The 24326-nt window shown below is 54.2% G+C and overlaps 2 protein-coding genes across 4 annotated transcripts; both read right to left on the minus strand.

Moving 5' to 3' along the window:
• Nucleotides 1-527: 527 nt before the first annotated feature.
• Nucleotides 528-10040, minus strand: LOC149744012 (tetraspanin-17). 3 transcript variants are annotated; one of them, XM_089905136.1, is made up of 10 exons: nucleotides 9807-9887; nucleotides 6228-6400; nucleotides 5584-5634; nucleotides 5347-5493; nucleotides 4372-4542; nucleotides 2551-2676; nucleotides 1943-1990; nucleotides 1348-1464; nucleotides 1198-1259; nucleotides 528-710 (listed from the first exon to the last, which is right to left on the minus strand). In XM_089905136.1, exons 2-10 carry the CDS (start codon nucleotides 6312-6314, stop codon nucleotides 674-676), a joined length of 846 nt encoding a protein of 281 aa, XP_089761262.1. In that variant the 5' UTR covers nucleotides 6315-6400; nucleotides 9807-9887; the 3' UTR covers nucleotides 528-673. The 3 variants fall into 3 exon arrangements, with proteins under 3 accessions (XP_089761262.1, XP_089761261.1, XP_089761263.1); XM_089905135.1 differs by lacking the exon at nucleotides 6228-6400 and having other exon boundaries at nucleotides 9807-10039; XM_089905137.1 differs by lacking the exons at nucleotides 5584-5634; nucleotides 6228-6400 and having other exon boundaries at nucleotides 9807-10040.
• A 1369-nt stretch (nucleotides 10041-11409) lies between these two features.
• On the minus strand, nucleotides 11410-16196 carry LOC111169858 (eukaryotic translation initiation factor 4E type 1B). Its single transcript, XM_089905875.1, has 7 exons — nucleotides 16134-16196; nucleotides 15126-15295; nucleotides 14733-14828; nucleotides 14045-14117; nucleotides 12973-13098; nucleotides 12699-12838; nucleotides 11410-12334 (listed from the first exon to the last, which is right to left on the minus strand). Exons 1-7 carry the CDS (start codon nucleotides 16194-16196, stop codon nucleotides 12220-12222), a joined length of 783 nt encoding a protein of 260 aa, XP_089762001.1. The 3' UTR covers nucleotides 11410-12219.
• Between the last annotated feature and the right edge of the window lie 8130 nt (nucleotides 16197-24326).

Here is a 24326-nt window from a genome sequence, read left to right on the forward strand (position 1 = left end):
TGGTGGCCATGAGGCAGCCCTGCAGGCCTCCATGAAGATTTTCGATTTGATTCCAAGTGAGCCCGTGTCAACCACCATGGGTCCCAAAGCAGGCTCCCCCCAACCCCACGTGTGCCAAGTTTTCAACTTCCAACTACTTCCTTCCCCAAACATTCCTGATCTCCATTCCACCCCTCAGCCACTCTCCTGGGCACCCGTCTCAGTCTCCAGTGTGGTTGGACTCCTCCTAGGCTGTGTAGCCTCTTCACGGCAGGGTCCAGCCTCCCCATTCTTCACATCCTGGTGCCTCGCCCCAGGCTTAGCCCACGGCAGCCTCGCAGTGTTTGCAGGGAAAAACCCTACAGCAGTGGGGAGGCCAACCCCAACCTAAACGGTGAGCAGCACAGGCCAGGTGGGTCCCTCAGAGAACAGGAAGCACATGTCCCAGGAGACGATGTCCCAAGAGCTGCTGTGGCCAGATGGCCAATCTTCACAAGAAGCTGGGGATCTGGACTTTTATGTGAAATACACCAAGTTTTAAAGGTTGGCTCAAATGTATATACTACCCAGGCCAAGAAAACACATCGGCGGATGGCTCCAGGCTGGGGCCCAAGATGGAGAGCTCTGCTGAGAACCTGCAGCTGACAGAGCCTTCAAGATGCCGGGCGGAAGCCAGTGGTTTTCAAGGTTTTGTTTATTTGAGTAGTCTGTAGCCATCATCATGTTTGATCCTGAGAGGCAAGCAAGGGAGAGAAAATTCTTGGACCCATTTTAGAGTCTGAGACATTGAGGCTGAAGTGGGCTCCTGGCAGGGTCAAGGTCACAGCTAGTGGAGAGAGCTCTGAGATACGTGAGGCTGTGTCCCATGCAACAGCAGGCCCCAAGCCCACCCCACCTGGCCTGCCCCCTCTTAGCTGTGCCCTTCCTAGTCCCCTGGAGAGCCAACCACCCAACAACAGCTGAGATGGCGGCTCCCTGTGCACACCCACCGGCCACACCCACCCTCCGTGCACACAGCTACAGGACAGGCAGCCCGGGCAGAGCCATGCAGCTCTCTCCATGGGTGCACAGCCCAGAGGCACGCAAGCCCCATGTGGGGTTCAGGTCCAAGCAGAAACACCTCCTGCAGCCTTGCCCATCATGGGGAGAGTTGCGCGGGGTGGGGGGGGGTCCCTGGGTCAGCCAGGCGAGTGGCCATGGCCAGCGAGGCAGCCTCACCAGTTGGCCTTCACTGCCTTGATGTCACTCACGAGGTTCTGGGCCAGGCAGATGCCAAAGATCTGTAAGACGGAGAGCAGGTGAGGGAGAGGCCACTGGCAGGGCAGGTTGTCCAGGGCAGAGTGAGGGCATGCAGGGCCACAGTGGTACCTGGAGGAGGGCGATGCCCACAAAGATCCCAGCCACGATGATCAGGTTGTCCTGCAGCCACTTTTCAAACTGGCCCACGCAGCCTTTGGTGTGGATGAAGCCCTGCTGCTCCAGCTCCTGGGGACAGATGGGCACCAGGCTCGGCTCAGCCCACCCACCACCACCACTGCAGGCCCCATCTCAGTCCAGCTTGCTAAGCTCAGCCCCGCCCAGGACCTTACACCTTAGTGCCTGCAGCCTGGAGCTCCACCACAGGGCCTTCTCCTCATCGGGGTCTCAGCACAGATGCCTTCTCCTCCGAGAGGCCTTCCCTGACTGCTCTGCCCCAATCCCATCACTTCTCTGATTTTATTTTCTTCCAAGTGCTTAGCTGAAATTGTCACATTATTGTTCGTATTTCTTTATCCATATCTTACTGTTTTCTCCCTCTAGTGGCGTCCACTGCCTTGTGTTTGGCAGTACCAAGCCTCGTGTGCCTCCTAGGACTCAGCATCCCTTCCCCCGAATCCCTGAGGCCTTTTAGAGCCTATAGGGGACCCCCGCTTCCGATCCCAGTGCCCCCAGCTGCCCTCAGCCCTGTCCCCTCCCCTCTCACCAGTTTGAGCCGAACATCATAGCCACACTGAGTGTTGAGGACATCTTCCTGAGAAGAAACAGGCCAGTGAGCAACTCAGTGGGGGGGGCATCCATGGGGTCTCAGGGGAAGCAGATGGAACCGTGGATTCCGCTGTGTCCACCGCTCCTTAAGCTAGGCTGGCTGGGACCCGTGCACCTCTTTCCCTGATGCCAGGGTGCATGGCCACAACACCAGCTTGAACTGCTTCAGTTTTAGGAACCCTGACTGCTCGAGTTTTATAAGAATGGGAAGAAACCTGGCCCTCGTTGTCCCTGTGCACTGTGACTGGAGGGGTGTCACCGAGAGAAGCTTCTGTTCTAAAGAAAGCCATAAAAGGGTCAGAACCCCCAACCCTGCCACCCCAGCATGGTGGCCCAAGAGGAGCAGTCCCTATCCAACAGGCCTCAGCACTGCCCACGGACACAAACTCCCCAGCCCACAGGGCTACTCCCATGTAAGCTGACCTCCCCCGACATCCACATCCACAGCCCCCAGAGCAGGGTGGAGTCGAGCCAGCCCGGGGATGGGCTCTTCCCAGACTGGGCCTGCGAACTGCGAGGCTCACCTCCTCACCAGGCCCCACTCACCACAGGGTCCCTGACACAGCAGGAGAAGGGCACCCCGCAGCGCTCCCGGCTCGGGTTCACGTCAGTGCAGTTGAAGTAGATATTGAGGTTCCAGTCGTTGGGCCCTCGGGCTCCACAGCAAGACCACTAGCGGGTGGGAGAAGAACCCCAGGTGAGCCAGGCCCAGCCCAGGAGCCCCATCCTGTTTGGGGACAGGCCCAGGCTGCAGGAAGACAGGGCTGGGCTGGCCGGGAGGGGGCCTAGAGGCAGCCAGGCAGGCGGGTAGCTCTGCCACAGACAGGCCAGGCCTGGGCCCAGGGCCACCAGAGCAGCTTGAGGCTCCTGCCTGGGTTGGTGGGGGCTGGGTGGAGTAGGAAGGGGCTCCTGAGCTTGTCCCCTAGTCCAAGAGAGGTTGAGAAAAGGAAGGGGGGGGCAGGGATGGTGGCCCAAGGACTGCGGCTTCCTCCAGGCCACCTTGAGGGGTTCGAGTTTCAACAAACCCTGTGGGGAAAGGCACCACTGAACCCCACATCTGTGACCCGTCTCCCCACACTTGCCCCAGCGGTTTTTACATAAGACCTTCTCTCTTCCTCTCTGCCGGGACAGGAGGGCAATCCTGCCCCCCTCACAATGATCCCATTCCACTTCACAGATGCTGCTGTCAGCACCTGTATCACCATTACCCCTACCCAGCACATCGTGGGGCTGCAATGAAGCAGGGAGCTCATGATCTAGTGGGGAGACAGGAGTACACAGCCTTAACTCACTGACATGGCACAGGCTGCTAAAAAGCTGGCCCTCAAGGGACCAGCTCAAGGCTGGTCTTGAGAGGCCTTCTCCTCTCCCAAGGCTGCCCCCGAGAGGCCTTCGCCTTCTCTGAGCTTCCCCATTTCAGCCCTTACCACGATTTATAATTCTACACACACACGCACACACATTTGTTTGTTTTGCTCTTTTATCATCTGTCTCTTCCCCCAGACTACCATCCCCACAAACACAGGTCCCAGCTTTTTTCACCTCTGAATCCCCAGCCCGCAGCCCAGAGCCTGGCACAGAATAGGTCCATAACAATTCTGTGTTGAATGAACAAATAAATCACACCCTAACCACCTGCCTCTCTGTTTACTTCTGCCCTGGGTTGAGAGCTCCTCAAAGCAGGCACCGGCTCTGGTTCACCTCTGGATCCCAGAGCAGTTCTTGGGGTGGATGGCACCAAAGGAGTATGACTCTGAGTGTGTGTGACTACGCGTGAGTGGGTGAGAACGTGCAGGCGGGAGGTGTCTAGGATTTTGTGAACTGTTCACTGACTGCTTCTTCACAGGGGTTAGGTTTGCAAGCTTGAGGGCAGAGCTTCTGGGGGGCGGGCCTCAAACTCGAATATGTTCAGAGGCCAAACGAATAATATAAATGAGGGAAGAGGGCTGACAGGTATAATAAAATAGCGTGGCAGGGACACGGCAAACAGTCCCTCTACCAGCAAAGGGGGCAGTGGCAATGTAGCGCCAGCCCATACTGTGGGCCCAGTTTAGTAGAAGAAGAAATCTATATTTTTATGCCACGTTTCCTCCTTTAAGTGTTCTGTAAGCCTGGCCTAGGAGCTGCCAGTTTGAATCCTCTGGCCTCGGCCTCTGTTCCCCAATGCTGTGACCATGCAGGGCCAGGCACATGGAGATCACGAGGGCCTGGCTTCCTCTCAGACAGGGGCCCTCCTGGCTCGCTTCCTTGGGGCCTGCCTGGCCTGGTGGGCGAGGGAACAGACCCAGCACACAGGGAGCTTGCTCCCTCATTCATCTGCCCAGCACGTGCCTCCTGCATGTGGTCAGAGCTGGATGCTGGACTTACGTATTCCTGAGCAAAGTCAATGAGGTTCTGGAGGTCAATGTCGTCCCGATAGGCCTTGACATTGTTGTTGATGAAGAGGTTGAGCTGGTCTCGAATCCAGTCCTTGAAGACGAAGGCCAGGATCCCTGTTGCCAACTCCAGGAAGAAGATGAAGCCAAGGAACACGGAGAACTGGGGTTGGGGGCACACAGACAGTGGGGGGTCAGAGATACAGGGTCTGGGGTTGCCACTGGGTGGGGCTCCAACCTCCTGCACCCCGACCCAAGACAGCCCACCTTCTATCATCAAGAGTCCCCACCTTCTATCATGTTAGTGTTGTTTTATGATGAAAAAAGACAGTGCTGTTCTTACCCACCCTGCTGTCTTTGAGAAACCACTCTCCACACACACATTCAGTTTCTGCTGCTACGCAGGAGCCACCTCCACCTCTTTCCCCATTCCCACTCCCACATAGAGGACTGGGCAGGCGTCAAGATCCCACCAATCAGAGCATTACCTCCCCTGGGACCACAGGGATTGGTCCAGAGGCGGCCAATCAGGACTAAGGAGATGCAATTGAAGTACTTGGGCAGAATGGTTGGGAAGGGAGAGCCTCAGCCTCCAGCAGGAGTTCCTGGGAGGGCAGCTTGAAGCCAGCAGCCACCCGTTCCTGGACATCTTTCCACCCCAAGAGGACTGGAGCCAACCCAGAGGGACAGAGCTGAGAAACAGAGCGACTAGGACAAGTGACACTGTGGTGGCTGCTGGATCCAAATGCGCTGGCAGCTAACACGCCCTTGGGCTTTCTTAGTGGCCCTTTTAGCTTAGGCCACTAGGTTTCGGTCCCGTACAACAGAAAGGATACTATAAACGTGGAGAATACAAATCTAGTGATTATTGTTACAATAACATAATAATAAAACTACCATTATTAAGCATGAACTATGCAAGAAGTGGGTGGGAGGAGGTTGGGGTCCCCAGTGGGAGGGCACTCACAAACTTGAGCAGGAAGGTGTTCTCCCGGAGGGCCCCAATGCAGCCGGCAAAGCCCAGCACCGACATGATGCCTCCTACCACTACAAACAGCCACACAGGGTCAAGGCCTCCCAGATCTGTCAGCGCCGAGATGTTGGAGAGAACACCCTGTGAAGGGCGAGCAGAGGCAAATGGGGGGGGCTGGCCCTCCCACCATCTTGACCCAGAGCAGCCCCACACCCTACCCCACCGCCTTACCTTCTCACCCCAGGCCCAGAGACCAATGGCCAGGAACAGGGCTCCCAGCACCTGCAGGAGCAGCAGCAAAGAGCTGAGGGCTGGGGCACCAGCATCCTTTCCCACCCCCAGCAGAGCCCCCTCCCCACTACTGCTCAGGGTCTTCAGGAAGCCAGGGGGAAAGAGAGAAAGAGGGGAAAGGGCTGTAAATGGGATCCAGGGTCCTTTCTTTTTTTTTAACATCTTTATTGGAGTATAATTGCTTTACAATGGTGTGTTAGTTTCTGCTTTATAACAAAGTGAATCAGCTATACATATACATATGTCCCCATATCTCTTCCCTCTTGCGTCTCCCTCCCACCCTCCGTATCCCACCCCTCTAGGTGGTCACAAAGTACCGAGCTGATCTCCCTCTGCTATGTGGCTGCTTCCCACTAGCTATCTATTTTACGTTTGGTAGTGTATATATGTCCATGCCACTCTCTCACTTTGTCCCAGCTTCCCCTTCCCTGTCCCCGTATCCTCAAGTCCATTCTCTAGTAGGTGTGCATCTTTATTCCCATCTTGCCCCTAGGTTCTTCTGCCCCATTTTTTTTCTTTTTTTTTTTTTAGATTCCATATATATGTGTTAGCATACGGTATTTGTTTTTCTCTTTCTGACTTACTTCACTCTGTATGACAGTCTCTAGGTCCATCCACCTCACTACAAATAACTCAGTTTTGTTCCTTTTTATGGCTGAGTAATATTCCATTGTATATATGTGCCATATCTTCTTTATCCATTCATCTGTTGATGGACACTTAGGTTGCTTCCATGTCCTGGCTATTGTAAATAGAGCTGCAATGAACATTGTGGTACATGAGTCTTTTTGAATTATGGTTTTCTCAGGGTATATGCCCAGTAGTGGAATTGCTGGGTCATATGGTAGTTCTATTTTTAATTTTTTAAGGAACCTCCATACTGTTCTCCATAGTGGCTATATCAATTTACATTCAGGGTCCTTTCAATCTTCCCAAGAATGCATCTCAGTGTTCCTTCCCACAGGACACAGCTTGGAAGACTGAACCGTCCCCAGCCCTAAGATGGACAAAGGCGGGCCCCTTCTCGGAACTCAGAATTGGAGCAGAGGATGGCCAAAACAGTCCCACCAAGTGGCAGCAGCTGTTTCCTGAGCCTCTGTTCTCACCCCAGGCCTATGTTAGGGCTCCAGGCTCCTGGCATCCTCTCTGCCCCCTCCCAAGTCTGGTCCTCCTGCTGCCCTGCAACTCTGTGACTGCCACCTCACTCCTGTCCCACCCTTTCAACCTCGATCTGGCAGAGTACATGTTTGTAGTTCACAGCCAAAGACCCCTAAATGACAGGGAATCCCAATTCAGCCCCATATCAGCAGAGTGGCACCGGCCTAGGCCTTCTAAACACCACCCACTATCCCACCTCATTTCCGTACTGGGAAGAGCCCTGGATATCAAGGGCAGCTGCCTGAACCCGGGCAGGACATCTAGTCTCAGAGGGAGAGTGCCCCTCTGGCCCAAGCCCAAGGCCATGACCCCACCTCTTCAGACCTCCCTCTCCCACCTGCTTTCTCTACAGGCTCCTTCCCCTCAGCACAGAGCCTCAGTCAGCTCCACCCCTGACCTGCCACCTTTAGCACCTTCCCCTCTCCAACCCCAGGCTCCTCCCACTGCTGTACTCTTTTTCTAGAAATATTTTTCCTTCCCTCCCCCACACTGGATCTGGGATGTGAAACCAAACATCACTTCTCCTGCCTCATCCCACTTGACCCGCCCGTGGCCTTTAGGTGAATGATCACTACTTTCTCTTTCCCAAACCTCTCCATGGTTAACGCAACGCCGTTCCTCCTCCTGCCCTTTCTCAGCCTCCCTCCTACAATGCTCTGCTTCACCTGCGCCATGCACATGGCTACCCCCCTCCCCCACCAGGTTCCAACCTCAGCCTTCTACCCTTCTTCTTCTCACACTCATCTTTCACCCCATCGTGACACTGGCATCTCCTGATCTCCACCCAAACCTCTCCCCGGCTCTAGAGCCCTTAGTCCACCTGCCTGCTGCAAACGCCTCCATGTCCCAGGATCCATTCCATGCACCAGAAATACATCAGGGAATAGGACACATGAGCTCTCAGCCCTCATGGAGTTTACACTCCAGTGGGGGAAATCCACAGTGAGCAAACAAGGTAATTTCAGATACCAACAGAGCCTTTAAAGAAAATCAAACAGGGTGATGAAATGGGGAGTTAATAGGGTAGTGGGGGCATGTTTCAGTTAGGGAGCATGGTGACATTTTAGCTGAGGTTTGAATGATGAAAAGGTGCATTGAAGAGAAGAGAATTCTAGGCGGAAGTACTGGCAAAGGCCCAGAGGTAAGATCATGTTTGGCGGTGCAAGGGACAAACTGAAGGGCAGCAAGGCCAGACACCACAGGGTGCTGTGGGCCACGGGGAGGAGTCTGGACTGTATTCTAGTGAGAAAAAACTGGAAGGTCCTGAGCAGGGTAACATAAGGGTCTGCTTTCCATTAAAATAAAAAAATCTCTGGGCCTGTTTCACAGGTACCTCCTTCAGGCCACCTTGACCCAAAACCAAACCCCCAAGTGGCCCAGTCCTGTCAGTTCAGCCTCATAACTCCCCCTGGAGCCTTCCTCACCTTTCCCACCTGCCACCACCCCAACTTTGCCCCAGCCCTCCTCCCTGGTCTCCCTACCTCCAAACCCTGCCCCTCACTCACCCTCCCCATGTCAGCCAGGCAGATCTGCCTCCAAAACAGAAGCTAGAACATACCCATCACCCAGCACTGAAGCCTTCAGTGCTACCCTCTGCCCTCAACATAAAACACAAACTCTCTGCCCCATACCTGGGGCCTTTCACACTCGGGCTCCCCATCCTGGGGGACCCTGGAACAAGCCTGGGTCTCTCATGCCTCTCGCCCCTTGACATCTGGGGGTTCCCTCTGCTTAATGCTCTGCCTCACCTCCATCTACTGCCCACTGAGCTGTCACCTTGGCTCTGCACTTACTGGCTGTGTGACTCTGGGTTAAAAGATTTAACCTCTCTGTGCCTGTTCCTTCACCTGTAAAATGTAGATAATAAAGTAGCTGCAAGAATACAGTAAGTTATAATTCATTTAATCTGCGTAACAGTCCTGAGGGGCAGGCTTCATTATCACCCACTCGCTGCCAGGGAAGCTAAGGCCCAGAGAGAAGTGACTTGCCCACTGTCTCACAGCTAGGCCTGCTTCACCCAGAGCCTCAGACTTCCCTGACTAGTGCTCTCTGCACATGGCTCACACCCTCGAGGCTGGGCACTGCTGGGGCCAAAGGACACCCACATTGCATAAGCAGCATGTGGGTAGAGGGCAGTGCCACTGAGTCCTGATAAACAAAACTGAATGGGTCTGGCATTCTGACCCAAGACGTCAGAAGCAGAGACTGCAGAGGCAGCAAGTAGCCTTGGAGATATGGGATGAAGAGGGAGAAGGGAAAGATGACTTGGCAGGGCCCAGGGTTACAGATGCCACCCTGGGAGGGGCACCAGCAGCTCCCTTCTCCAGGCAGGGGCAGCCCTGCCCTGGAGCCTCGGTTTGGTCAGCTGTGGATGTTGAATTCTGTTCCCCAGGGCCAGCTCTCCTGGCCTCTCATCAGGAAATATCCCCTGTCCCCGGCCGAGAACTAGGGCGATTGGCCCTCCCTGCCCGCAAGCCTCTTTGGGGTGGGGGTGGGGCTTCGACCTTTGACCTACCCTTCCCCTTTGTAGGAGCTTAAGGCGAGGCAGCAGGCCCGGGTACTGGAGAGGTAAAGGGGCAGGAGACGGGATCCCGACCTTCGAGGAGGCTCTCCTCCCTACGGGTAAAACCAGGGGTGGGGCTCCGCGTATCCCCGACACCCCCGGGTAGCAAAGGGGCTGGGAGGGAGAGGGGGCGCCCGCACTAAGCGTGCCCGTGGGGTCTTCACGGAAACACCTCCCATTTCTCCGCCGGGCCTCGGGAAGACCCCGGAAGACTGCCCCCCCCCCCCACTACCGCAGTGGCTGGGACCCGTCCCCTGCAATCCGGGCCTCTTCGTAGTTCCCCTGGGCGGTCCTGGGGGTGGGCGTGGAGGTGCGAATGGGAGGAAGGAGTGGGGAGACGGTCCCAAGCCCTTGTGGCAGAGAGTGTCTCCCCCTAGTAGGGGACTGAGCCTCCTTCTCCCGCCATCCCCAGCACAGGGCCCAGAACCCACCCCGCTCTCACCCAGAAGACGATGTTGAAGCCAAACAGGAAGTATTTCCCGCAGCAGCCGACCTCGGGTTCCTGGAAGTGCTGGTGCTTGCCGGGCATGGTGAGCGGCCGCCCGCCGGCCCGGGAACCGGAGCCGGGGGCTGGGCCCAGCCCTCCGCGGGCCGCCCGGGGCTGGAGCCGCCCGGGGCCTAGCCCGGCGGCTGCGGCTTCATGGCTGCGGCCACCCAGAGCGCCCGTCGGGCCCCGCCCGCCCCCCAGGGTCCGCCCCGCAGGGACCGCCCTAGGCTCCCGGACCGCCCCCTGCTTGGTCCCCCTCAGAGCCCCACCTCTAGGCCTGACTCCGCCCCCTCCATAGGCTCCGCCCCCAGCCTTACTCCCCTTTGGAGCCCAGTCTCTGGGCTTGGCTCCGCCCCCTCCCGACTGTCCCCTCCGGACCCCACCCCCATACAGGCCCCTTCGCACAGCCCGACCCAGCCCTGTCGGAGGCTAGCCTCTAGGCCTGACTCCTCCCTATGCGGTGGCCGCTGCAGCGTCCTTCAGACCAACCTGAGATGCTGAGGGCGCCGCAAGTCGCAGACACGAAAGACCCCTAGTTCCCCCCACACCGCAAAGCTCAGGACCAGCGCCACCCCAATCCCCGGCCTTGCCGTCTGTTCCCATCCCTAGAGAGGAGTAACTACTGAGCTGGTGAGCGAGAGGAGGATGGTTATATGGATGGTGTTTAGCACACGTGCAGGACGTTTTATTACAGTGGAGTCCAATCAGAAGCGCTTTTTGGGTGCTGGGATGAATTGGGAGATTGGGATTGACATATATACACTTGATACTATGTATAAAATAGATAACTAATGAGAACCTACTGTATAGCTCAGGGAACTCTACTCAGTGCTCTGTGGTGACCTAAATGGGAAGGAAATACAAAAAAGAGGGATATTTGTATACGTATAGCTGATTCACTTTGCTGTACAGTAGAAACTAACACAACATTGTAAAGCAACTATACTCCAATAAAAATAAATTTTTTTAAAAAGCGCTCCTCACTGGACGGAAATTCTTTTTTTTTAAATTTTTTTATGGCTGCGTTGGGTCTTCGTTGCAGCGCGCGGGCTTTCTCCAGTTGCCGTGCGTGGGCTTCTCATCGGGCTGGCTTTTCTTGTTGCGGAGCGGGCTTCAGTAGTTGTGGCTCACCAGCTCTAGAGTGCAGGCTCAGTAGTTGTAGCTCGCAGGCTTAGCTGCTCTGCGTGCATGTGGGATCTTCCCAGACCAGGGCTCGAACCCATGTCCCCTACATTGGCAGGCAGATTCTTAACCACTGCGCCACCAGGGAAGCCCCAGAAATTCAGTTCTACCTCTACTGGTTCAAACTCAGAGTGGATGACACCTGGGTCTTGTGAGGGCCACTCCTGCTGCTCCATGCCCCTTCAGTTTTGCCAGGGGCATATACTGCATGCCCTAGCTCAAGCCCCTTTGGCGGTTAAAGCCCCCCGCCCACCGTCTAAGCCCTCTCCCCCTTACCAGCTTCCACCCTGATCAGGCTCCTTGGTACCTGGGGCGTCTCACATGAGCCCTCTCAAGGCAGGACTAGAGCAGATCAAGGTTTGGGGGGCCTGAATTTTACTCAATTTTATTAGAGTCCTCTTTAAAAATAATTCTGGTTTTGTTTAAAAGTATTTATTTAGGAAACAGAAAGGGGCTTAAGCTTCATCACCTTCCAGTTGATCATCGTCTAGCAGAACCATAGTAAGGCCTGACCACCTTTCCTGGGCCAGGGCCTCATCAGTTGCCCCCGCCCCCACTCCCGCCCCTCTAGGGACCCACGCACAGCTGGCTGGGGGGAGGTGTGGGATACGGGGTAGGCTCCAAGGCTACAAATCTGATGAGAGGCAATCCATAAAAGTTTTTAAAGCAGAGTGATCAATCGAGAGAGCCCCCCACTCCTGTCCCTGAGCTCCAGCTCTGGGTCAGCAGCCTTGAGCCCCCTTCCCTCAAATGGAAGAGTCTGACCCTCAGGCCACCTAGCCTCTTTCCCCGAGGTGGGGAGCACGGAGTAAGTCCTGGATCCTAGGATTCTCTCCTGTTATCTTTCCACCTGCAGTTGAGCCCTCCTCCCACCAATAACTCACCTCACCCCACTCTACCCAACCCAACCCCCAGGGTGAAACAAGCCCAGGCTTTCCTCCACCTTTCCGTTGCCCTGGTCCCTCACATTGGGTCCCCCACCAGAACTGCCTCTTGTCCCGGGCCCCAATTCACATTAAAGAGTGCTCGTATTCACTCCAGAATAGGTGAGAACCATGCCATCTGCCCCCAGCCCAGCCCCTTTTACACACACACACACACACACACACACACACACACACACACACACACACACAGCAGTGGGAGACTCAGGGGCAGCCAACTGGGCAGTGGTGCCAGGGTCCCCTCACACCACAAATTTGTTCTTGGCTAGGGAGTTGCTCTTGGCAGCCGTGTCTGCGTGGGCCTGGTACCCAATGATGGTCTTTGTGGAGAGTCCCAGGCGCTCTTTGTAGACACGCCTGGGAGGTAAGTGGGAGAGGAAAGGAGACAGGCAGTCAGCAGCAGGTCCTGGAGATAACGTGGGGCCCTGGGTCCTTTGCTCAGAGCTCCTACCCTGGTTCCAAACACAGTAACTCCTGTTGTATTTGTCTTACCCATGTGGAAACCCAAAATGTGCCTAGTGCAAAGGAAAAGAGATCTGTTAAGAAACAGTTTGAAATTGAGATGCCACACCCTTTACACAAGTGGTGAAGAAAGAAGGGAGAGACAGCATGCAGAGTTCCAGAGGTCTCCCTTGCAGGCCAAACCACGCCCCTTCCACCACTTTCCCCTTCTCTCCTAGAAGAGACCCAGCCCCCACCCTGTGCCAGAGATACCCCTCACCCAATGCGCAGCACGCCCTCCTGGTTCTCTGTCTCCCTCGTCCATACGGCAATCTTGTCCCCCTTGGTTCGGATGTTGATGACGGCCCCACACACCTCCCGGCTGTGCTCCTCAAAGCTCTCCCCGATCAGACACAGCAGCTGGAGCCAAAAAAAAGGAGGAGGATGAGCCTTCCTGGTGGGCACAGAGTCTGCCCCCACCACCCTGAGACCACCGCTACACACCAGCCCAGCCCCTTCCCTTGGGAAGCCTCCCCGCCCAGTCCCTCACTCACCGTCTCCAGCCATAGGTGGTCCAGCTCACTGTGGCGCTGCTGCTTGGCGAGGCTGACCAGCCAGCGGCCACCCCGCCTATTCCTGCTGTCTTCCCACATGGGCTCAATGCCATCCTGGGAGGCAGGCTTGCAGATCAACCACCTCCCTTTGTTCAGAGGAAAGTGAGGGCCTGGCCACCTCCCCAGGTCCTGCTCTAGCCCCTCAGTAGGCCTCCACAGGCCAGGACCTTTCTGCCTTCATCCCTCCTGAAAAAGCAGGTTCTACCAGCCATTCAGCCCCCCAGACCCTCCTGTGAGTTCCCATGGGCCCCTAAGCCTCAACACCTGTCACCTCACATAGCCTTGCGTGGGTGTGTGTTTATCTCCTTTACTGAACCAAGTTCCTTGATATGAGAGTTCAAATGGAGGTCATTAAGAAAGCATCTGGGGAGGGGCTTCCCTGGTGGCGCAGTGGTTGAGAGTCCGCCTGCTGATGCAGGGGACACGGGTTCGTGCCCTGGTCTGGGAAGATCCCACATGCTGCGGAGCGGCTGGGCCCGTGAGCCATGGCTGCTGAGCCTGCGCGTCCGGAGCCTGTGCTCCTCAACGGGAGAGGCCACAACGGTGAGAGGCCCGTGTACCGCAAAAAAAAAAAAAAAAAAAAAGAAAGCATCTGGGGCAACCCCAGTGTGGCCAAAGGCAGACATTCCAGGCTCAGCTGCTGGAAACAAGTCACCTAAGGAAAATCTTTAAATGCTGATGTCAGGGCCCTACTGCACAGCACCTCCAGGGACAGGCCTGGACATTGATGAGTGTCCTAGGGCAATTCTGATGCACGTCCCTAGTTAAGGAGCCAGGCCAGAAACCTAGACTCCTTCCTTGTTCCCCCTTCTTCCCCCTCCCCTGTCCTTCAAGGTACAGCTCAGGTCTGACACTCTGTCCATGCTTCTGCAGAGCGGTCCTCTGATCTGAAATTATACTTGACTCTGAGGGAGGCTGTCCTCGGCACCCCACCCCCAAACCCCCTGTGAGGGAGGAAGCTGGGAAGAATCAGCCCCCCTGTGCCCTGGGGACAGGGTGGGGGTGGGGAAGCAGGGCTTACCTTGAACAGGGCGTAGTCACAGCCGGAAGAGAGCTTACTGGCCAGCTGGATGTTATTGTACATCCTGGAGAGAGGCCCCATCCCAGGCTGAAAGTCCAGGCTTTTTAGAGCCTGGTTCCAACTGGCCTCAGACCCCCTCAATCTCTTACCAGACCCCACTGCTTTCCACCCACCTTCCAGCCTCCAAGCCTTTGCTCATACCGGTGCCCCCTACCAGGAATTCCATCCCCACTTGCCCAGACCTTCAAATCCCACCTTCTCACCCACCTCTAGGGTTTGTGAAGCACCTTTCAGATCTCCTCACTGGATCACCACAGACACTGAGACAGCCTTAAAACTCACTTTGTGGCTGAGACAAGCTCAGAGAGGGGCAGGAACTTGCCCAGGGTCACAAAGCATGGAGCAGCAGAGTCAGGGTCAACTCCTTGTTTCTCCCACTTCCCAGGTTCTCTCCCTGGGTCCCAAGGAGGCTTCAGCGGGGGGATGTGCCCCAGCCCAATCCCCCCGCCGGCTCCTTGCAGAACCCACCAAGCCCCAGTCCTCAGCAGATGCTGCAAGGCCCCAGGGAAGACTGGGAAAGCTGTGTAGAAAGCAGCTCCCTGGAGGGGTGGGGTCTGCGAAGGATCCCCAGCTCAGAACCCCATGGCCCCAGCCTCCTCCATGAGGGACAGACACTCACGCCCAGAAGTCCTCCACGGTGTCAAACTTGATGACCAGATGCAGGTTGTCCTGCCAGGCCCTGCTGCGGTCATTCTTGAAGAACCACAGAGCCCACCTGGAGGAGGGGGGGCCAGGAGGAAGCAGAGTGCACCCACCCGCCCGCCCCCAGCAGCAGCTAGGTTGGCAGGGAAGCCCTGTCCCTCCAAGGGCAAACAGGGAGATAGGATTTGGGGCACAGGCCGCCCAAGGTGACTGGAGCCAGTTATCCTGAAGGGCCAGGGGATGAGTGAGGGCCTTTAACCCAGAATCTCAGCTGGGTTAAGGCTGGAAGGGCCACCAGAGCCCAAGTCTAAGGCCAGCTCTGGCCATTCCCAGATGAGGAAGTGATTCCAATGCCAAGAGTAGGGCCTACCTGTTCAGCAGTGGGTGCAACTCCAGCTTGCTCTCCACGGGGCCCTCGGCCCGGGCCTTCCTCAGAGCCTCCTCACCCACCCACACCCCCGCTGCTGCCTCCTCTTCCTCTTTCTCTTTCTCCTCCTTCTCTTTCTTCCACTTTTGGATTCCACCCTCAGCCTCTTTGGCCTGACCAAAAAAAGAAGTCAAGGTGGGCGGTGAGCCCCAGCCTTCGCTGCCCAAGGGGGCGGGCGGGTGGACTTACAGAGTGCGCCGTAGCCATGCTACAGCCTGGACTCCACGGGCACCCAGCATCCAAGGGGGTCCCCAGCTGCCGGCCTTTAACCCACCATCGCCCCGCCCCGCTCATCCAGGACAGGGGACTGGGAGGAGCCAGCGTAGGGGTGGGGGAGTGGGGTGTTCAGAGGGGGAAGGGCTTACACTATTACTTCCATCAGCAAGCATTTAGTGAGCACCTGCATGCAGCCCGGGGGCTGGGAACACAGCTGTGACCAGGCAGACCTAGCCTCCGCCCACATGGTGCTGGCCATTTGGGGGCTGAGACACGATGGTAAGGGTCAGTATTAGGGGTCTGCCCTTAGTGAAACCGCATCCCGCCAAGGGTGGACGCTGAATTTAAAGCGGACCGTCCCAGACATGGCAGAAGCTGCGACTCTGACATGGGGGAGGGGGGCAGGGCGGGGCCAGGTCCGAGACCTTATACACACATTGTGGTGTCTCCTTTTTGGCTCTGCTGTCATTCACCCCCTCAATTTCACCATCAATGTCATCTGACACAGGCATTTATCTGGTCTCTGGAAGCACCTAAGGGTTTTCTTTCTAATGTGATTATTTAGAAACAAGGAGGATGTTAAAAATCCACATTTTTGGTTGCTCTTGAAATTTTAGAGAGGTCTGGCAACACTGGGGCCTCCTTCTCCCAATCTGCTACAGCTGACGCTGCCTTAGGGAAGAGCAAATGAGGTTCCACACAGGCCTGCCGGCCCACTGCACTCCTGCTTCCTACCTCCTGGGCCATCTGAGTGTTCTCCACCTGGGCATGGATGGCGAGGGCCAATGCACCTGTCATACAGCCTGGGTTCAAGTCCTCCCTGCCCTGGCCTCAGCCAAGTACCTGAACCTCACTGAGTCTCAGTTTCCCTCTCTATAAAATGGGAATGTTAATGATACACAACGCAGAAGCTTAGGTATTAAATGATATAAAACACGTGAAGCCCACAAAACAAGGCCTGGCTCAGTGGTCAATAGCAGTCAGCTGAGGGCTACCCCAGGGTGGAGGAGGGACTGGGGAGGTGAGGGAGGGAGGGAAAGCTCTGGCTGGGGAGACCCTTTCCCTGCCTTCTGAACAGCAGCCTTTTCTGCAGGGGCTGAACGCTCCCCAAACTTCTTAAGGTTTCTCACCCTCCCCTTGTCCACTTTGAGGGTCCCAGCTCTGTAAGGGACCGGTCCCTTCCCCTCCCCCACAGCCAGAGAAGCCCATGACCACCTGGAGGCCAACAGTTAATATCTGTTCAACCCACATCCCTAAGCTCCAGGGTGCGCCAGGCCTAGGCCTAGGAGGCAGTGAGGAGCAGAAGATGAGTGTCCCCTGTGCTCTGGTCTATCAGGGGAGCCAGGCATCAGGTAATCTCACAAAGACCTGTGTCATCATAAATGCAGACCTCTGAAGGAGAGGAATTCACAGATGGGAGAAGACAAAATCCATGACCTGCGCTGAGGGTTTTAGAGCAGCACTTCTCAAGAGCATGGATCAGAATCACCTGCAGGGCTTGTTAAACACGGACCACTGGGCCCTGTCTCCCAATTTCTGATGCCTTAGAACAGGGCTTGGGCCTGAGAATTGGCATTTCTAACAAGTTCCCTGATGATGCTGGTCAGAGACCCCGTTTCAAGAACCACCGACTCAGAGGCAGTTCACAGAAGAGGTGACATTTGAGCAAGCGTTAACTAGGTAGGTGGAGGAGGGCATCTCGGGGAGTGGAAGCAGCACGTGCAGAGGCTCTGGGGCAAGGGGCCCGTGAGGTACCGGAGGAAGAGAAGAAAGACCACCACTGTCGCTGATGCCTAAAGGGGGCAAGGATGGTGAGTCTTGATCTTAGGAGAGTGGAGAGCCATTGGGTGCTTCAAGTGGGTACAGAGGGGCTGGGGAGGTAATCAGATGGGCTTTCTAGCAAGTTCTCTGGCTGCTGTGTAGGAAACAGACCCTGTGCAATTAAGAGCGAGTGGGAGGAGATCTACTTGGATGCTGACGTAGCTGTCCAGGTCACAGATGGGGTGGCAGGGAAGATGAAGAGAACATGTATTCAGAAGGAAGACTCAGCAGTGCTTGGTTGTGGATAGGCTCTGGAGAGGTGGGCATGAAGTCCCAGCTACCTGTTGCTGCATAACAAACCACCCCAAACAGAGTGGCCTAAAACTATAATAATCATTTATTTTGCTCACAGAGCTGCAATTTGGGTAGCACTCGATAGGGATGGCCCATCTCTGCTCCAAAGCCCTACCGATTGGAGTGGCTTACAGGCTGGGGCTGGGGCTATCTGCTCACTCACAGTGGGGCGGTCTTTGCTGGCTGACAGATGGAACCTCAACTGGGGTGTCCGCTGGGACAGTTCTATGTAGCCTCTCCATGTGACCACTTGGCTTCCTCACAGCATTGTGGCTGGGTTCTCATAACCAACGTCCCAAGAGATGAGAGGCAGAAGCTGCCAGTTTCTTAAGGCCTCAGCCTGAAACCTGGCACAGCTTTATGTCCAGTGTACTCTTTTTGAGTCCCAGGGCCCACATTCAACAACAGGGACATAATCCCACCTCTCAATGGGAGGAATGTTGAAGAATTTTGGACAGGAGAAGCATTGGAGGAGGGCCAGGCTTGGGGAGAGATCACGAATCCAGGTCTGATGGAGAAAAAGGGGGAAAGGATCCTCTCCAAGTGCCGGACATGGTTTTAGCTGCCTTAGAGTCCTGGCCCAGAACCTGGCATGGGATGATCCTAGCAGCCACAGCAGCCCTTCTCACCATCTTCCACGTCTTCCAGCGTGGGGCAGCCCCTGGAGTCTGGGGTTGGGTGACTATGAAGAGACCCCAGGAGGAAACCCCCCCAGCCCTATGGGGTTCTGGTCCCTACCCCAGGCCCTCCCAAGTCTGTCTGTGGAGGACATTTTCACAGTGGGGTTGAACAAGCAGGGGCTCTTGAATCCCAATCCTGCCATTCTGTTCCTAAAATATCTCGAATCTGCCCATTACTCTCCCTCCCTCACCTCAGCAAACATCGCCATCTCTGGCCTGGGCCACTGCCTTTTCTCTCCTAACACTCTCCTTGCTTCCACTCCTGCTTCCCTACAAAACATCCTCCACGTGGCTCAGAGGGATTATTTAAACAATCAGTCTGATCACTTAACTCCTCTCTTTGAACCTCTCCAGGGTACCCAGGATGTGATCCAAAGTCTAGGTTCTGGGACTGCAAGTTCCTGCACGATCCAGGCTTACAGGGCTGATCCTCCAAGAGGCCAGTCTCATTCCTGCCTCAGGGACTTTGCACTTGACATCTCTCCCCAACTCTTTATATGACTGACTTCTCCCTGTCCTTCAGGGCTTGACTCATTCCACCTTCTCAAAGAGATCTTCCCTGACCACTCTATCTAAAGTAGACCACTCTCCCCCATGTACTTTGTTGTTGTTTTTTTTTTTGGCTGCATTGAGTCTTCATTGCTGCGTGCAAGCTTTCTCTAGTTGTGGCGAGCAGGGGCAACTCTTTGTTGTGGCACACAGGCTTCTCATTGTGGTGGCTTCTCTTGTTGCGGAGCATGGGTTCTAGGCGCGCGAGCTTCAGTAGTTGCGGCACATGGGCTCAGTAGTTGCGCACGGGCTTTAGGGCACGCGGGCTTCAGTAGTTGTGACTCGCGGGCTGTAGAGCGCAGGCTTAGTAGTTGTGGCGCATGGGCTTAGTTGCTCCATGGCATGTGGGATCTTCTGGACCAGGGATCGAACCCATGTCCACTGCACTGGCAGGTGGATTCTTAACCACTGCACCACCAGGGAAGTCCCCCATATACTCTTTTTTTTTTTTTTTTTTTTTTTTTTGCGGTACGCGGGCCTCTCACTGCCGTGGCCTCTCCCGCTGCGGAGCACAGGCTCCAGACGCGCAGGCTCAGCAGCCATGGCTCACGGGCCCAGCGGCTCTGCGGCATGTGGGATCTTCCCGGACCGGGGCACGAACCCGCGTCCCCTGCATTGGCAGGCGGACTCTCAACCACTGTGCCACCAGGGAAGCCCCCCCATATACTCTTTAACTCAGCATCCATTTTATTTCCTTCTTAGCACTTAGCACCACTCATTCATTCATTCATTCATTCATTCAAAAAATACTGACCTAGCAGTTACTTTGTGCCAGGCACTGTTTTAGGTGATGGGGGGGTAAAGATGTGAACAAAGTTGATTGTTCCTCCTCTTTGCTCTGGAAGGCCCCAGGACTAAGTGTTGACAGAGTGTTGATCTGTCAACACTTGCTCTTTCACGGTCTCACCCAGTCTCGGGCATTGAATGTGACAAGTATGGTGCACCTGTGGCCCCAATCTGAAATCCCAAAGAGCACATCCAGCTGCCTGCTCACAGCTCCACCTGGGTATCTAATGTGCATCTGGCTCAGGCTTATTGCATCCAAAGCTGAATTCCTGACTTTCCCCTGTCCCCAGACCTGCTCCTCCCACAATCTTCTCCATCCTTCCACCTGCTCAGCCAAAAATTCTGGACTGGTCCTGACTCCTCTCTTGTAACCCATCTTCAGCTCTACCTTCAAAATATCCAGGATCCAGCCGCTTCTCTCCATCTCCATTGCCACCACCCTAGCCCAAGTGGACTGTCATCTTCCCTGTACTATTGTGATGGCATCCAAACCGGTCCCAGCTTCCACCCTGGCCCAAGAACAATCTACTCGCTACACAGCAATCTTTAAAAAGGAAAGTTAGATCACGTCACTCCTGAGCTCACACTACAAGGGTCTGTAAGGTCCCACCAGCTCTCAGCCTTCCCTCCCCGCTACTCTCCACCCCTCACTCACTCCACCACGCTGGCCACCTTGCAGGTCTTCAAACGTGCCAGGCCCACGCCTGCCTTAGGACTTTACTCTGGCCACTCCCTCAATTCCTACCTCAAGCCAGGCCTTCCCTGCCCACTGCATCTAACTGGTCAAACCCTCAGCCTCACCCCAGCACCCCCATGCTCTTTCTCTTCTTCGCTTTCCCTCCAAGCACTTATCACCTCCTGACACACCCTATATTTTACTTATTTATTTTACATCTGCTTTCTGGTACTAGAATATAAGGTCCCCAGGGCCTCTTTTACTCACGACTCTGTTCTCCAGTTCCTGGAGCAGGGCCTGGCTCCGAGCAAGTACCCAGAAATCAGAGTCACGTGGGAGAATTGACCATTAGATTTAGCGAGGTGAATGTCACTGATTTTGACGAAAGGGACACAATCTAAGGCATTTTCTTTGGTCACTAGTTCATTTGTTAATTGTCTGCTGCCTCCTTCTAGAATAGTAAGTTCTAGAAGAGCAAGGACTTCATGCATCTTGTTTTCTGCTGAATCTCCAGTACCTAGAACAGTACCTGGAACACAGTAGGCACTCAGGAAAAACCGACTGAAAAGAATAGAGGCCAATGACCAGTTACATGACTTTCCCTCTCTGGGTGTCAGTTCTTTCATCAGTAAAGTGGGAATGAAAGTGCCTGCTTTAAGGGATTGATTTTAGGGCTTAATGATGTAGTGCCTGGCACACAGGTGTTCACTCAATATCACCCACCCACCCCCACTCTGTTCTTAGCACCCCAATCCCGCCTGCCTGTCTTCCTCCCCATCCTGAGGCCCGGACAGCAATAATGTTGGTAAATGTTCAATCACACTGTCAGGCACCACACTCAGAGTTATAAAGACACTTCTGGATTTTTGCAGAACCCAGGCAAAGCTAGGATCCCTAGGATTCTCTTAAGAGAGCACCTGCTGCTCCAGCTGGGATTTTCTCCCAAACCCTTCTTCACACTCTCCCAGCCTTTCCTCTCCAGAAGCTTCAATAGCTGTGCTCCTTGGTACACTCTTAAGAAGGGGAGACAAAAGAGAGGAGTGGAGCGGCCCATTTTCCAGTGGGGAGAGAGAACAGAAACAAAGAGAGGGCCCTGAGAACTCACAGGTTTAGGGCCTGGCCAGAAAGAGACCCAGGGGCCTGTGCTCTGCCATCCTATGCCCTAAAGGGGGGCTGGCCATGTGACATGGGGTAAAGAATCCATTGTGCTAGAAAGTAGTGGCCCAGTAACCATGCCACCTTCTTCTGGAGACAGCACATATGCAGAGAGAGAAACAAAGATGTAGCAAATGTAGGTGAGGATATTTGGGTATTCACTGTGCTAATATTGCAACTTTTCTGAAGGTTTTGTTCATTGTATTATGTTTGCAACTTTTCTCTATGCTTGAAGTTTTTAAAAATAATAAGTTGGGGGCAAAACTTTGGGAGGGGAGACAGAGCTGCTAGTGGCTCACCAGTAACCATTCTCCCCTTCTCATACTTTGATTCTAGGAAGTCATAAGCCCAGCAAGATGACCAGAGTTTTCCAGCCTCCCTGCAGCTAGGTGTAGCCAATGAGAAGTAGGCAGAAGTTGTTGGCTTCTGGGAAAACTCCTTCAGAAAGAGACAGAAAACTGGCAGGTACTCTTTTTACCCTACTTCCCTTCCTCCTGCTTTCTACATAGACATGATGGCTGCAACTGAAGCAGCCACCCTGGGCGTTGAAGGGGCCTTGAAGGTGGAATCCAGGTACTAAGAATGGTAGAACAGGAAGGTAGGATTCTGGGTCCCTGGGGACTGTGAAGTTATCACACCAACTATGGACTGCCTACTGCAGTAGCACGACTTCTTTAAGTGAAAGGATAAACACCTGCTTTGCCTAAACTTCTGATTAGCAGCCAAATGAACTTCCCACCTGATTCAGATTTCAACCTGTTTTCTGTTCCCTCTACACTCTGGACTTTTCCACCTGCTGGATCATCTGCTGGGAAAGCTCACCACCACTTGTAAGGTCTTTCTCATCTTTCAAAACCCAGCTTGAATGTCACTTTCTTCTGGAGGCTTTCCCTAGGTACCTCTTCCCTCATGGACTCCCAGCACCTCCTATTGCTGCTGTTAAACTCCCACACAGACTGCTTGCTGACCATCAGAGGATTCTTTACTACTCATTGCTTTGGCTTCCCTCTCTCTCCAGTTTCTCCTCCTCTCTGTGCTGCTCCTTCTCAGGCTTTCCCTGGGCTCTGGAACTCAGGAAGTTTGCAGTAAATCAGGATTCTGTTCTGGCCCCTCCATTCTTTTCACTCTACCTGTTCCCCTGGGCAATTGCATCCTCCAGCCACCACCTCTATGCAAATGACTACAAATCCAATGGTGTACTGGGCTGGCTTGGACCAGCTCCTGAGAACAAAGTTTCAGGAATTTTGTGAGCCAGGTGTTAAGGCCATTATTAAAAATTAAGTTATATAAATTTCTGATTATATAAATATGTTCAAAACAAAGATAATAAACACTCAAAACATAAATTCCTAGTTATTTTACTATTATCTATGCTTTCAAGGTTATTTTTTACCTGAATGGTGGAAATGCTCAGAGACATCACAGTGACAGCTTGAAATCAACCACAGCAGGAGAATTTACACCACGGGTATGGGCAAACTCTACAAATCAAGGTGCTTCCCTGCTTGGAAAGCCATGTATTAAAGATTTCCCACTATACCATGGCCCAAATCGATACCTGAAGCCAGCCTGGAGTGACTTCCTGAGCTCCGGGCTCAGATATCCAACTCTCAGCTGGACTCCTCGTCCTGCACATTCGGTGTGCCCCAGACAAACTTACCATCACCCCCCAAAGCTGCCCCACCTCCTCAATGCCTATTTCATTTTGCAGCAGCATCACTCACCCCATTGTCCAAGCCAGAAACCTGGCGATCTTCCTGAACTCGTCTCACTCCCTCCTCCCCAACATCTAATAAGTTATGTCCTCAGTGATGCTCATGTCTCCCCTCCAGTCCTGTACCAGCCTCACCGAGGCTTCCCTGGTTCAGGCTTCATCATTCCTCCAGTGGATTCTGACCCAGCCTCCTCACTGCTCTTGCTGATTCTAGCAGTGTCCCCCTCCAACCCACCTCCATTTGGGCCCCATAAAATGCAAGTCTCATTTAGGTCTCTTTTGTACTTAAAATCCTTCAGTGACTTCCCAATTCCTAAAATAAGGAGTACAGACACCCTTCGTATGGTCTTCTTTCTCTCTTCCTCCCCTCTCCTCCCTACTGCTTGGTCCTTCCTCATCTGACATTCAGGGGATCTTAGTCAAGAGTCATAAACATCACTTCTGGCTTATTTAAACAGAGAAGGAGTTTATTATCCATTAGTGGGCAGCTCAGAAACTCTCCTGGAAAGCCAGAGTCCCCTTGGAGACCGTGCAGCCTGGAATGATGGCCAAATCACATTGTCAGGCAGTCCCAGGAAGACTCCCCAGATGCTACAGCTGAGTACAGACAGTACAGCTTGCCCTATTGGTGACTGATGCTTCCAAAAGCAGTGCTGCCCCTGGTCCCTGGCAGGAACTGCCACCACCATCACCACCACCTGTCTTCACCAAAGCAGACTCTCCTCCTTCCCTGCTTCTTCCTGGCACTAGGTTCAGGTTCCAAGTCTGGGGCTGAGGTCACATGTCCTGGCAGCAAGGAAAGCTGGGAAAGCATCGTCAGCTCCTGGAGTGGGGAGATGTGCTCTGTCTCATAAGGTGCGGGATCCCCCAGACATAGGAAGGAGACAGTTTCAATGATGAGAGGCCACGCTGTTCCCCATGCCAGCTTTTAAAATTACACAAGTAAAATACTATTCAAGGTAAAGTAATCAAACAGCACAAGAAGGAAGGTAATGAAATGTACAAGCTTCTCTCCCTGAGTTCTCTCAATCCCATTTGCCAGGGGCAACTACTGTTAACAGTGTTTTGGAAGTCCTTGCAGGTGTGTTCTTTGTATATCCAGATGTCTATATTTATATATAAGGTGTCTATATATAACTGTGTGAGTGTATGTATTTTCCTTGTATCCAAATTGACTAGCTCCACAAGAAAAGGGAACCCTCCTACACTGTCAGTGGGAATGTAAACTGGTGCAGCCACTATGGAAAACAGTA

Source organism: Delphinapterus leucas, unplaced genomic scaffold (assembly GCF_059928025.1).
Source record: "Delphinapterus leucas isolate spDelLeu-1000000601 "Yukka" unplaced genomic scaffold, BTC_Dleu_Yukka2 spDelLeu_asBTCV2_sq25, whole genome shotgun sequence".
NCBI lineage: Eukaryota > Metazoa > Chordata > Mammalia > Artiodactyla > Monodontidae > Delphinapterus > Delphinapterus leucas.

What these genes read in the sequence shown, in the direction of transcription:
- LOC111169858 (XM_089905875.1), bottom strand. Translation starts at nt 16,196, where the DNA reads ATGACAGGTGCATTGGCCCTCGCCATCCATGCCCAGGTGGAGAACACT. An exon ending in TTGCACCCACTGCTGAACAG is followed by an intron (nt 14,829 to 15,125) that starts GTAGGCCCTACT and finishes CCCCTCCTCCAG; the next exon opens with GTGGGCTCTGTGGTTCTTCA. An exon ending in CCCTGTTCAAGGTAAGCCCT is followed by an intron (nt 13,099 to 14,044) that starts GCTTCCCCACCC and finishes TTGATCTGCAAG; the next exon opens with CCTGCCTCCCAGGATGGCAT.
- LOC149744012 (XM_089905135.1), bottom strand. Translation starts at nt 9,893, where the DNA reads ATGCCCGGCAAGCACCAGCACTTCCAGGAACCCGAGGTCGGCTGCTGC. An exon ending in GCTTCAACATCGTCTTCTGG is followed by an intron (nt 5,635 to 9,806) that starts GTGAGAGCGGGG and finishes CTGCTCCTGCAG; the next exon opens with GTGCTGGGAGCCCTGTTCCT. An exon ending in ATGATGTTCGGCTCAAACTG is followed by an intron (nt 1,465 to 1,942) that starts GTGAGAGGGGAG and finishes ATCTGTCCCCAG; the next exon opens with GAGCTGGAGCAGCAGGGCTT.